Source organism: Mus pahari, chromosome 9 (assembly GCF_900095145.1).
Source record: "Mus pahari chromosome 9, PAHARI_EIJ_v1.1, whole genome shotgun sequence".
Classification (NCBI taxonomy): domain Eukaryota; kingdom Metazoa; phylum Chordata; class Mammalia; order Rodentia; family Muridae; genus Mus; species Mus pahari.
The window spans coordinates 72,253,025-72,266,607 of NC_034598.1; the positions used below are offsets into that span (position 1 = coordinate 72,253,025).

At 36.9% G+C, this 13,583-nt stretch overlaps 1 protein-coding gene across 2 annotated transcripts in view; it reads left to right on the forward strand.

Annotated features, from left to right (window-relative positions):
• The window catches only part of LOC110326992 (leucine-rich repeat and IQ domain-containing protein 1), a 23,831-nt gene extending 11,610 nt beyond the window's left edge, over positions 1-12,221 (forward strand). The window contains exons 5-8 of one of the 2 annotated variants that reach the window (XM_029542466.1): positions 962-1,079; positions 3,522-3,745; positions 7,980-8,054; positions 10,507-12,221. In XM_029542466.1, coding sequence (XP_029398326.1) covers positions 962-1,079; positions 3,522-3,745; positions 7,980-8,054; positions 10,507-12,177 — 2,088 coding nt within the window. In that variant the 3' untranslated portion in view covers positions 12,178-12,221. The remainder of the gene's footprint in view (positions 1-961; positions 1,080-3,521; positions 3,746-7,979; positions 8,055-10,506) is intronic. The other variant, XM_021205671.2, reaches the window with a different exon arrangement.
• The last annotated feature ends 1,362 nt before the right edge of the window (positions 12,222-13,583 follow it).

The following is a 13,583-nucleotide window of genomic DNA, read 5'->3' on the forward strand; positions in this document are numbered from 1 at the left end:
TGAGTTCCAGGACAGCCAGGGCTATACAGAGAAACCCTGTCTCGAAAAACAAACAAACAAACAAAAAAAGTGATTTGATTCATATGTATTTGAGAATGTAATGTTCATATACACAGAACAATAGAATGATACTGAATTTATCATTTTTGAAGCAAAGCAGTGAATGTGTTTTAATGTTTATTGTATTTCTTATGAAAGAAGGTACTTTACTGCAGAGAATCTTCAAGAGCAGAAGGTTTTGTATTACATTGGGAAAATAGCACAGGAGAAAAATTCCTAGGGAAATCAATGTAAAACGTAGCATTTTATAGGTTGAAACCTCCCAAGTGTATTTTGAAGAATATCTTTTAAAGATTTTCTACTTAGATTCATTTTCATTCAAAGTATCTATTCTGTCTAGCTCTGTTGAGACTTTGTAAGTTTGAAAATAACTTGAAAAATATTTTGTATGCTTTTTAGTCTTTTTTGTTAACATGTAGATTTGAAATACTAATTTTGAATTTTGTTGCATCATTGAAGATATCCTGTATATTTTTAGCTACAGTGGAAACATAATTATATAATACTCTTAGACAAAACTATATGCATGATTCAGGTTTAAGTAGATAGTAGTTTTCTTTGTATTATACTGAGTACATTAATAACCTGTGTACATGAACAATCAGTAGAGATAATAAAGACAGACAAAAGAAGAAAATAAAGATAGAAAATCATCAGGGGCAAGGGACACTTTGAAGGGATAATTCAGCATATTAACTGACTATTATAAATTAATAATGACTTCATTTGTAAAAGTTTAAGAGGATAAATTTATTTATAAAGAAAATATTAGTATTTTTGAAAGGTTTACAGTAAATCATATTCTCAGTATGTATATTTAGACATTATTAAAATAATAGCTTTACCCTATTCTGGCTTTCTTCAATAATAAAATAATGAAGATATTCTTTTAACTTCTAAGATATTATCTGTAATAGAAAAGGAAGAATTTATGAGAAGTCTAGCTCCTTCTGCCAGGTGTGTTTCCATTCGTGAGACTATTACTCCTGACACACTCATGGATGAATATATTTTACCAGGTGGGCAATATTCCCAATTATATGCTTAAACATTTTTTTACATGATGTATCGAAGTGTGTTGAAATTTTTTATGGGCACTTGTAAATATACAACTCTAAAAAATTTAAAACTGAAAGTCATTATTTCTTAATAAAATACTAAAAAGATGAATTCCAGAATACATAGAAAAGACAAGGGGTAAGGTGGAGGGGAGATGGGTAGGAATGGAAATGACAGGAATATTTTTAGTTAGTTTTTAAAATTCACTCACCATCTTGTTGGCTTCATTCCCGGGAGGCAGAGATGGTTCAAGACATGTGTATGACTATTTTTTAAAACTTTATTTTATTTTTAATTTATTTTTTACACTCCATATTCCATTCACCACCCCATCCACCCTCTGACTGCTCCACATCCCACACCTCCTTTCCACCCCACCCTGTCCCCATGTGGATGCCCCTACCCCACACCCCACCTGACCTCTAAACTCCCTGGGGCCTCCAGTGTCTTGAGGGTTAGTTGCTTCATCTCTGAATGAACACAGACCCAGCAGTCCTCTACTGTATGTGTGTTGGGGGCCACTTTTCAGCTTGTGTATGCTGTCTTTTTGGTGGTCCAGTGTTTGAGAGATCTCCAGGGTCTAGATTAATTGAGGCTGCTGGTTCTCCTACAGGATTACCCTTCTACTCAGCTCCTTTCAGCTTTCCCTAATTCAACAACAGGGGTCAGCTGCTTCTGTCCATTGGTTGGGTGCAAATATCTGCATCTGACTCTTTCAACTGCTTGTTGGGTCTTCTGGAGGGCAGTCATGCTAGATCCCTTTTTGTGAGCTCTCCATAGCCTCAGTAATAGTGTCAGGTCTTGGAATCTCCCCTTGAGCTGGATCCCACTTTAGGCCTGTTGCTGGGATTTCTTTTCCTCAGGCTCCACTCCATTTCCATCCCTGTAATTCTTTCAGACATGAACAATTATGGGTCAGAGGTGTGACTGTGGGATTGCAACCCCATCCCTCACTTGATGGCTCTATAAGTTCCCTCTCCCTACTGTCAAGCATTTCATCTAAGATCCCTCCCTTTGAGTCCTGGGAGTCTCTCACCTCCCAGGTCTCTGGTACATTATGGAGTCTCTCAACCTCCCATTTACTGAGGCTGCCTGTTTACATTCTTTCTGCTGGACCTCAGAGCTTCAGTCCTTTTCCTTCACCCAATACCATATCAGGTTACCTTCTACCCTCCACTGTCCCCCTACCCTGTCCACATTCTCTCCCAAGTCCCTCCCTCCCTCCCTTCCCACTTGTGATTGCTTTCTTCTCTCTCCCAAGTGGGACTGAGGCATCCTCACTTGAGCATTTCAGCTTGTTGGGCCTTTTGAATTCTGTGGACTGTATCTTGGGTATTCCGTATGTTTTTTTAAAAAAAATATTTTTTTTATTTTTGGCTAATATCCACTTATTAGTGAGTACATACCATGTATGTCCTTTTGGGTCTGAGTTACCTCACTCAGAATGATATTTTCTAGCTCTATCCATTTGCCTGCAAAACTCAGGATGTCCTTGTTCTTAATAGATGAGTAGTATTCCATTGTGTAAATGAACCAAATTTTCTGCATCCATTCTTCTGTCGTGGGACACTCAGCCTGCTTTCTTACAGAGCCCATGACCACCAGCTCAGGGGTGAACCCAATAACAATGAGCTGGGTCCTTCCAAATCAATCACTATTTTAAAAACTGACCTACAGCTTTATCTTAAGGTGGAATTTCCCCAACTGAGGTTTCCTCCTCTAAGATGACTTTAGTTTCTGTCAAGTGGATATAAAACCAGCCAGCACAGTGTCCAAGGAAAAATTTAAGTACTCATGTATAAAATTCAAAAAAAAAAAAAAAAACCAAAGTAAATATTAAGAAAAATCACTAACGAAAGGAATTGAAGAACACAGCAGCACAAGAAGAAAAGATCTCCTATGTACATGGTGTGGGAGTATTACTATTATGAAAATAACCACAATCCCAAAAGTAATCAACAAACTCCCTTCAAAATTACAATGTAATTCCCTTCAAAATTACAGTGAAATTCACTACAGAAAATTTTAAAAATCTTAAAATTCTTATCAAAACACAAATGATAAGCTAACCAAAAGAATTATGAACAATATCTCTTAACTGTATCAGCTAGCTCCGAATGCACAGACACACCCAAACACACCATATTATTTTAAATTTTATTGACTATTTTAAGGAAAGTTATTTGATTTCCTTATTGACAGTCATAAAATTTTTACATATAATCAGATAAGATTGCATATCTGCAAAGCTGCATGGCGGCTGTCATCAGTTTACTTTTGAAAATGTAACCATTTTCAATGCTGTGGTTATATGCTTTTACATTATGTTTATATGGCAAAATAGATCAATATGATAGGTTTGATCTCAAGAACACTACGTCTGTTTCTCTGAACGAATGCAGATGAGGCTGATTTGAGTTTTGGATACGTTGAAGTAGAAGAAAGATGTAGAAAATCTTTCGAAGCTTGGCAGGACAAACAACAAGAGCTAGAAGAAAGGGATAAAGAAACTCTGGAAGCTCAGAGTAATAGAGATAAACGGGCCTTTCAAGAGGAGGATGAGAAGAGACGGTGCTGGATGAGACAGTTTGAAGTTGAAAAGAAAAAATTAGAGGATCTTCAGAAGGTATGGTATTTTTTACCTCTCACTAAGAGCATAGCTACTCTGGGAAAGGTATTGATGTCTGTAGTAGAGATGGAGATGACTCTGTGGTTTTTAATTACTCTTGATGAGGGACATATCTGCTCATGGAGTAAGTCTTCAATGCCTGGGTTAGTTTGCATGAACCGCATCAGAACTTCAGATGTGAACACTTGATCCTGGAGGCCACTGGGGTTTATGGAGTTTCAAGGAGTATCCTACATAATTTGAAATTTGCAAAATATCCTACTACTTTTTATGCCTTTTGAGTCACAGGAAAAGACACTTCCTTTGCTTATATAATGTACACTCTTTATTATCTGACATATGCCACATTATATAAGACATATTAAGTTAAAGTAGTTGAGTAATTTAGGTGACATTCTTGGCCCTGCCTTTAAATTAAGCTAGGATTTTTGACTATAGATTATCCCATTTGTTTTTCTATTTGTTAGGTGTGTCAAGATTGAGGTTTGTACAATCAAATCATACTAACATGCGATTGGTAAACTGATAGAATTTGGGAGTTCAATTGCATGCCTATATAGCGGCAAGATCAAGTTTTGTTTTTCACTAAGTAAGGTTGGTCCGTATATTATCTAGAATTCAATTTTTTAAAATGTTCTACTTGTAGCTAATGAGAGCAGTGTTTACTAGTTTATACTGAAAGGCCTCATCAGCTTCAAGAGTGGTGCTTTAAGTTTTAGACAATAGTAACCATTACATTTCAATAAGTTAGTTGTCTCTTTTAGTTACCACTGGAAGATTTAAAAAACAAACAAACAAACAAACAAAAACCCTCAGGTGCATGTTTTAATGATACCAGTCTCTGGTCTCTGTTGTCCATGGTTATAGCTTAATATCTGTCTGTCTATCTATCTATCTATCTATCTATCTATCTATCTATCTATCTATCTATTATTTAAGATTTATTTATTTTCTTTTTTAATTTATTTTATTAGATATTTTCTTCATTTACGTTTCAAATGCTATCCCGAATGTCCCCTATACCCCCCCCGCCCTACTCCCCTACCCACTCACTCCCACCTCTTGGCCCTGGCGTTCCTCTGTATGGGGCATATAAAGTTTGCAAGACCAAGGGGCCTCTCTTTCCAATGATGGCCGACTAGGCCATCTTCTGCTATAGATGCAGCTAGAGACATGAGCTCTGGGGGTACTGATTAGTTCATATTGTTGTTCCACCTATAGGATTGCAGACCCCTTCAGCTCCTTGGGTAATTTCTCTAGCCTCTCCATTGGGGGCCTTGGGTTCTATTCTATAGATGACTGTGGGCATCCACTTCTGTATTTGCCAGGCACTGGCATAGCCTCACAAGAGATAGCTATATCAGGGTCCTTTCAGCAAAATCTTGCTGGTATACGCAATAGTGTCTGGATTTGGTGGCTGATTATGGGATGGACTCCCGGGTGGGGTAGTCTCTGGATGGTCCATCCTTTCATCTTAGCTCCAAACTTTGCCTCTGCAACTTCTTCCATGGGTATTTTATTCCCTATTTTGTGGAGGAATGAAGTATCCATGTGTTGGTCTTCCTTCTTCTTGTGTTTTGGAGATTATATTTTGGGTATTCTAGGTTTCTGGGCTAATATCCACTTATCAGTGAGTGCATATCAAGTGAGTTCTCTTGTGATTGCGTTACCTCACTCAGGATGATATCCTCCAGATACATCCATTTGCCTAAGGATGTTCTCACATGTATGTGAGAACACTGTAGCTGCTGTCCTCAGACACACCAGAAGAAGGCTTCGGATCCCATTACAGATGGTTGTGAGCCACTATGTGGTTGCTGGGAATTGAATTCAAGACCTCCAGAAGAACAGTCAGTGGTCTTAACCACGGAGCCATTTCTCCAGCCCTGTAACTTAATTTTGAAAATGAGAGTGATTTTCTTCACAAAATTCTGATACAAGAAAATGAGTCGTTTGTAGATCTAATGGATTCCTAAATAGACACTTTGTTATGCTTTGTTTTTGGAATCTTTTGCATTAGACTACTCAACATTCTTATAATGAATCAGGAATATATAATTTACTGTCTTCCCAAAGAATCACTAATAGCCTTAGCAATAGCCTGGGTTGTTTGGGGATTCACAATTAGGTCGTCTATTCCTGGAACAGTAGGCTTCATTTGTTGACTATAAATGTTCAGTTGGGGGCTCAGTTTCTCCCATGGCTTGGTGATTTAATTTTGTTGACATTCAAATATGTACATGTATATGCCATTTATACATACATACATACACACATATGTATATATGGAATCTTCTACTCTATTAAGTTACCATGCCACCCCTCAAATGGCCTTAATTTTATAAATCTCTCTCCATATTTCCTCCCTTACTGTCTCTTCCCCTGCCTTTAGAACCTCCATCACAGTCACCAACACAGTGCATTTGTATCTATTCGATTTCCCTGTCCTAGGGAAAGCTTTACCTTCCCTCTAGTCCCTTATTCAATACCTAACCTATATTTTCTACACATTGTAGCAAGCTTATTAAAGATTTGGCAGCTAGCATCCCCATAGAAGTGAATGCTTCCCTTATGTCTTTCTGGTTCTGGGTTATCATCTCACTCAGAATGATTTTATTTAGCTCTATCCATTTACCTGTGGATTTCATGATTTCATTTTTTTTAATTTAAATTTTTTTATTATTTTATTTTATTTTTTATTATTTTCTTTATTTACATTTCAAATGCTGTCCCTAAAGTTCCCCATACCCTCCCCCCGCCCCTGCTTCCCTATCCACCCACTTCCACTTCTTAGCCCTGGCCTTCCCCTGTGCTGGGTCACATAAAGTTTGCAAGACCAAGGAGCCTCTTCCCAATGATGGCCGATTAGGCTATCTTCTGCTACATATGCAGCTAGAGACATGAGCTCAGGAGGAACTGGTTAGTTCATATTGTTGTTCCACCTACAGGGTTGCGTTCATTTTTAATAGGCAATTAATGTTCTATTTTGTGAACATACCACAAAGTCTTTATCCATTCAACCATTGGCAGTCATCTATTCTTACTATTATGTATAGGGAAGAATGAAGTGTCCTTGAGGTGTGTGCCCAACAGTGGTTTAGCTGGATCTTGAGGTTGTTAGACTCCCTGCTTCCTGAGAACTCACCACACTGATTTCCATAGCTCTGCACAACTTTGTAGTCCCACCAGCAATGGATGACTCTCCTTATTACTCCATATTCTTGCCAGCATGGGATGTCGTATGTTTTATTTGATCTGGCTATTCTGACTGTTGTTAAGGTGAAATCTCAAAGTAGTTTTGATTTGCAGTTTTCTGGCGATTGTGGATGTTAAACATTTCTTTAAGCTGATCAGCTAATGAGCTTCCTCTTTTCAGCATTCTCTCTTTAGATTGGTACCCCATTGCTTGATGGGCTTTTTTTTTTTCTGCATTCTTTACACATATTTTAGATGTTTGCTTTCTATCAGATGAGTGGTTGTTAAAAGTCTTATCTCTAGCCTGCTCTTTTGTCTGGATGAAAGTGTCCTTTGCTTTATAGTTTTATGAGGTGCCATTTGTTAATTGTTATTAGTGTGTGTTCTGTTCAGAAAGTCTCTTCCTGTGCCAATAAGTTCACTTTCTCTTCTGTCAGATGAAATATATTTGACCTCAGGTTGATGTATTTGTTTGATTTGGAGTTAAGTTTTTACAGGATGATAAGTCTGGATCTAGTTGCATTCTTCTACAGATCGCCATCCAGTTTGTCGAGTACTATTTGTTAAAAATGCGTTCTTTTTCCAGTACGTATTTCTGGCTTTTTTAAAAAAATCAGATGTCCATTGGTATGTACATTTATGTCTAGGTCTTCAATTTTATCCCATTGATCAACATGTCTATTTTTGTGTAAGTATCTAAGGTTTTTTTTTTTTTTTTGTTGTTGTTGTTGTTGTTGTTGTTGTTATTGCTATATCTCTGTAGCTTGTAGTATAATATGAGATTGTGCAGCAATCTGGTATTTTTATCTGTTAGCAATATGGTATTTTTATCTGTTAGGTTGGGTTTTTTCCTTATTTTATTTTTCTAAATCATCCAGGAGTATTTTAGGTATCCTGGGTTTTCACTACTAAATGAAGACTCTGGAAGATTTTCATATTTAATCATTGTTTATAAGTGTATTGAAAGAATTTGATATATTGAATATGCCATTTGATATTTGAATATAATAATATTCTGATGTTATTTTATATTCAGCAATACCAAGACAAAATGAATGATGAGCTCCATAAAGAAGAGAAAATATGGAAAGAAAAATATAGACAGCATGAGGTATATGTTATATGCTTATTTTTATTTTCTAATTGAACTAAACTATTATGTTTTTAAAAATAATGACCATTTTAAGATAATATTTTCTATATGGTATGGAAATAATCTAGGTTAGTTTCATATATATATATATATATATATATATGTATATATATATATGTGTATATATATATATATATGTACCTATATATGCAGAAATCACTAGACATGTAAACAGAAATTTTCATTAAGTAAAAAGAGGAAAATGCATAATTATAAATGACATGCCATCCAAATGTTTGAAAAGATAGGTCTATAAAAATAACCATAAATCTTTTCCACTAACTAAATAGCTATACAGATAACATATAAGTGAAAATTATAATTTATTGTAAAGTGTTAAGTGTATGTTTTATGGGAATTTAATGTGAACATTAAAAATTGATGATTGAGTGTGACAGTTTATTGGACATACTGGGGCATTAGTGAAGCAGAAGAGAGTTTAAAAGGAAATAGTGAAAGTGTTGAGTGGAGAGGATGAGAAAATAACATAGAAAATAGCCTAGGAAGCACTGGAAAGGAGCTGAAGCTTCATAATAATGATGTTTTATAAAGGGAGACCATGTGACTCAGAAGAGAGAGGTAAGAGCATGAAGGTCAATGGGTGTTTTTGCTTGTTTGTTTCATTTTTGTTGTTTTGTTTTGTTTTGTTTGTCTTGTTAGATACAGGGTTTCTCTGTGTAGCCCTGGCTGCCCTGGACCTCCCTCTGTAGATCAGGCTGGCATTGACCTCAGCGATCTACCTGCGTCTTCCTCCCCTATGCTGGGAGTAAACTAAAGGCGTGTGCCACCACAGTCTTGGCAAGGGGGGTTGTTTTTGAAAATATCATTTAAAAGTGAACATTCAAAGATAGTGATCTTCAGGAAGAAATAGATAATGTGAGAATCACACTTGGAATGTGGTAGTGAAATTAGTTAAATTTGGGTCACAGAACTAAGGAAACATTAGAATATAGGAATAACATATACTACCCAAAACATATCAAAAGTAAGACTAACCTCTGACTTCAAAAGTAAAAAGTAAAAGAGAAAGAGCAATTGAATTGCTAGTTAGTTAGTTCCTGGGTCTCTCTACTCTCTGTATTAATTTCACATTTTCTGCTATGTATACTTATGTGCCACAAAAATCATTTTTGAATAGAAAATTTTTTCCAGTCTTTATGCAGTAGGAAATTTTTTACTTTAATTTTGACTTTATTTGAACGTGAAATTCAGCCCTGTTTCTATTATCTCTTGACAACTCAATGATATAATTTCATTATATTCTTATTCATTTTAGTGATGACAAATTTTATGCTTAATCCATATATTCTGATGAGGCTTTAAGATTTTCACAGTATGTATTGGTTTGCAGATATTTAGTCATTTTTAAGTATGTGTCAAACATTTTACTAAGAGGCTAGATATAAACAAAACAGAAAGTACTCCGTGTTCCCGTGGAACTTTCTGTGCTTTGGGTACCTGTGTAAATGTGTCCTGTGTGTGTAGAGTTCATTCCACTTTTTCCTATGGGTGCTGTCTAGAAATATATTTTTGTATTACATTGCCTCTCTATTTTATGGCAGCATTTTATTACATTTATTTATTTATTCACTTGACAACCCAATATCAGCCCTTCCTCTCTCCAGTATCCCCTCACTCAAGTCCTCCCCCAATTCCACTTTCCCTTTATCTTTTGAAGATGGGGAGTTCTCCTTTGGGTGTCACCTCCCATCTTACCTCTCAGTTTTTATAGAAAATTATTCTGGTTCACATATTTTTCTGATAGGTTAACTTCATGTTGAAAGTTCAATCCGGAGTCTAACTGTTTGCTTGTTGAATCTCCCTGCCTGCAAATTCTCCTTAAATATTTGATGAATCTTTTTTGTCTCTACTTCTGTTTTAGAGTTCTATTGATAATGTTTTTGTTTTTCATCTCACAGAAGTGATGATATTCTTTTCTGTGTTTTCTACCTCTCGTGAGATTTAGAAGGCATAAGATGTGTGACTGGGACAAAGCTCCCCTGTGCTGTGTCCAAGGATGCCCTGTCCTTGCTGACATTCTGCTTCTGAAGGGGTCTCATTCTGAGGCTCCACTCTCACAGCATCCCTATCAGGAAATCTGAGACCCCCTGTTACCTGGATTTAGGCCTGTTTTCCCCTAAGTGTTTCCTGTGTCATCTTTAAGTGCTTTTCATCTGCAGATAATTCCTTTATCATTAACTCATTGGCTTATAACTTAACTGTATTATCAACATCCCAATGAAACCCAAATCTTCCCAGTACTTAAAAACCTAATTTCCTATGAAACAAGCGACTAGTCTTCCTCAGGGAATTCTAGAGCACTTTCACTCCACATTTAGGTTTTATAATACATTTAATACACTTACAAAGTTACTGAGTTACCTGATGCTCATAACTATCTCTGTTTTAGGAACATATCAGAAACTTGCATTTACAAATGGAGGCGGAGAGAACAAGATTAAGTGAGCTACAAGAAAAAGAAAGGGCTCGTTTATTCAAATTGCGTTATGATGCAGCTGTAAAAATTCAAGCCACCTATAGAGCATCAGTAACTTACCAAAAATATCACCCAATCATAAAAGAGCAAATCGAAAAGAAGAGGAAGAAAGCACAGGAGTTGAAAGAGAAGGAGGCAAAGATACGACAGAAGGAGGAAGAAAGGAAGAGGAGAATTGAAGAGGAGCAGAAGGTAGAGGAGGAGAGGAAGAAGAAGATGCTGGAGGAGAGAAGGAGACGAGAGCGGGAATACGAAGAGAAAAAGAGCATCCTGAGACAAGAGAGAGAAGAGCAACGAAGCAAGGAAATGGTAAGACTGAGGGAACATGCCCATTCACCACTGATCATTACCTGTGCATTAAAGAAAGGAGATTGTCACAGCAAGCAGCAAGCTATTGAACATATGCCAAAGGATAAGGGTATTATAGCCAAAGAGTCAGTGGACAGCAACTCAAAGAAGCAAGGAGATGCTTGCCTTGCTCAGCAATTAAACAAGAGAGAAAATACACACATGCAGCAGTTTGTGTTGAAGGAATCAACAAGAATAAAATTAAAACCAAACCAGGCCACTTTGATAGATTCAAAAATGAATGAGAAAAGTGAAAGTTTACCAAAATTAAAAATTAATGAAAACTTATCCAAAAACCAATGTTCAGAACAACCTTCTGACCAAGAATTTAATGCTGAAAATATAAACCGAAAAAATGAATTGGAAAACTCCAACCTAAAGGAAAGTGTGAATAAACAGTGCCCGGGGCAAGGACTAGAGTCTGAAACTCAAGCAGAGGAACATGTGGAGCATGTCACGAAGGAGAGTGTGGGACAAGAAACCGCAAAACTATTTGGATTCAATCAAGAACTGAGTGCAGAAGACAGTAATGGAGCACAGGGAATCATCAAGGAGAATCAGGAGAGATTGACTGAAGAGATAGAAATCAAAGAGATGACACAGCAAGATGGGCCATCGTATGAGGAGAATAATAGTTCACCTATTTCCATGCAGAAAAGCCTACCATCACTGACACCAGACAACCCTGAACCTGTAGAAAGAAGTGTAACACTAGAAGAAGACCAAGAGACTGATTTCAAATCAGAAAGAATTGAGGCAATCCCAGAAGAAGGTGTGCCGTCTTGTGATGCTGCAGTCATTAACGCAGATGCCTCTGTACATACAGAAGGCAAGGCAGACCTGCAGGATTCTGTCTCAGGCAACCTTGCTCCCAGTGAAGAAGCTGGCAGTCACAGTGCTACTAAGGTCTTGGTCACCGAAGAAGTAGAAGAGTCTCCTAACTCTGAAATTAAAGAAGCTCTGGAACAAGGAAAGCAGACAAAGGCTGAAGGTGATGGTGTCCTGACTTGCTCTGTTTCACAGAGAACAGTTTTATCTTCAGTTGAGGAAAGGAGACTAGCTTGGGTAAAAACATTTAAACCTTGGGCTGAAATCTTTGAGCAAAATCAACATAAGAAAATCATTAAAAAAAGGAGACTTGTGAAGTGCCCACCAAATACAATGCCTCCTTTAGATCCATCAGCCATTCTCCAGTATGGCCCTTGGAAAACTTTAAAGCAGGTATGTATAATTTAGCAGTACTATTTTTAGATTGAATGAAAATGAACTTCTGATAATGTCTTATATAGAAGAATTCTGCATCTTAATAAATGGAGTTACTAGTGAAATAGTAATGAAATACTATCTCCTTTTAGAGAGCTAATAGTTTTAAGTTCTTAAGTAGAGTTTATTAGGACCTTATCCATCTCAGCAGTCTAAAGAGCTTTGATTGATTTTTTTTTCGGTGTCTTGAGCCCTGATTTAATGCCCTGTAAGAACATCTGGAAATTGTGATTAGAATTAGATAAGAAAATTTAGTGCTTTTCCTCTTTAGGAGTTTACTCGAGACTGTGGACCACACTCTGGCTCACATGAAAATTTCTCCTGAAGTGAAATAGGTGTTGACAGAATTGAAGACCCTAGATTTCCTGTATGGAAATGCTATTTAACCATATGCCATAGAGTGGCAATACACAGATGCTAGAAACATGGCGTAGTTTTCATTAAGTACTACTAATTTCCTGCTATGGAGAACACAACTTCAACCAAACTTAAGACACAGAATTTGATGTTTAAGGTTCTTTTGATGGTATAGTGGTTCAAACAAGTTTCAACTTTTATTTACCTGTGGCTTGGAAGTCAAATATATTTTATAAAATTTGTTTTAGATGCATGGAAATGACATTTTTACCTCAGTTTTAACAAGTTTAGTTTGAGCTGGCATGGCTGCCATCTACCATTTGATTGACTATTAGAGTATATTGTACATGGTGACATATGGCCATCAACGAAGCTGAGAATAAAATTTTAGGTACTTAGTATTAGATAGAACTGGGGTAGAAATTTCAGATCATCAGAAACCTGGTACTGGTTTTCCATAGAGCTTGGGAATTATATTTTAAATGCTTCAAAATATGTAAAGACACCAGGCTACTCAACACACATGGAAAGTGACTATGAGGCAGAAGACAGACACCAGTTCCACCTATCAAATGTGAAAGCAAGCTCCACCATGTTTCAGGGAGAGACCTAAACCAAAGGCCTTTTGTGTGCAGTAGGAGGTCAGCTTCTGCTATTATGTCCTCAAGATAAACAGGAAGGAAAACTACCAGTGATGCGCTGCATGTGTCACTAGCTCCTTACTCTAAGACAAGTAGGGTCTGTCTTGTTGCCCGTGAGAGACCATGATTCTGGAGATTAACCTTAAGAGAGGGCACTAGTCCCTACATCAAGGGGTAGCTGGAGGAACCGCAGACAGTAAGCCATTCATTCATAAGTGACCCCATATCTTCTAAGGTTCCTTTTAATTAAAATGTACTTAATGCCTTCATGACATTTCATGCCTTTATGATTTCTTGTCCTAATTCAAAAAAAAAAAAAAAAAAAAGACAGGATTGTGTCACACAGACTGGCCTTAAACTCATGATGCTCCTGCCTCAACC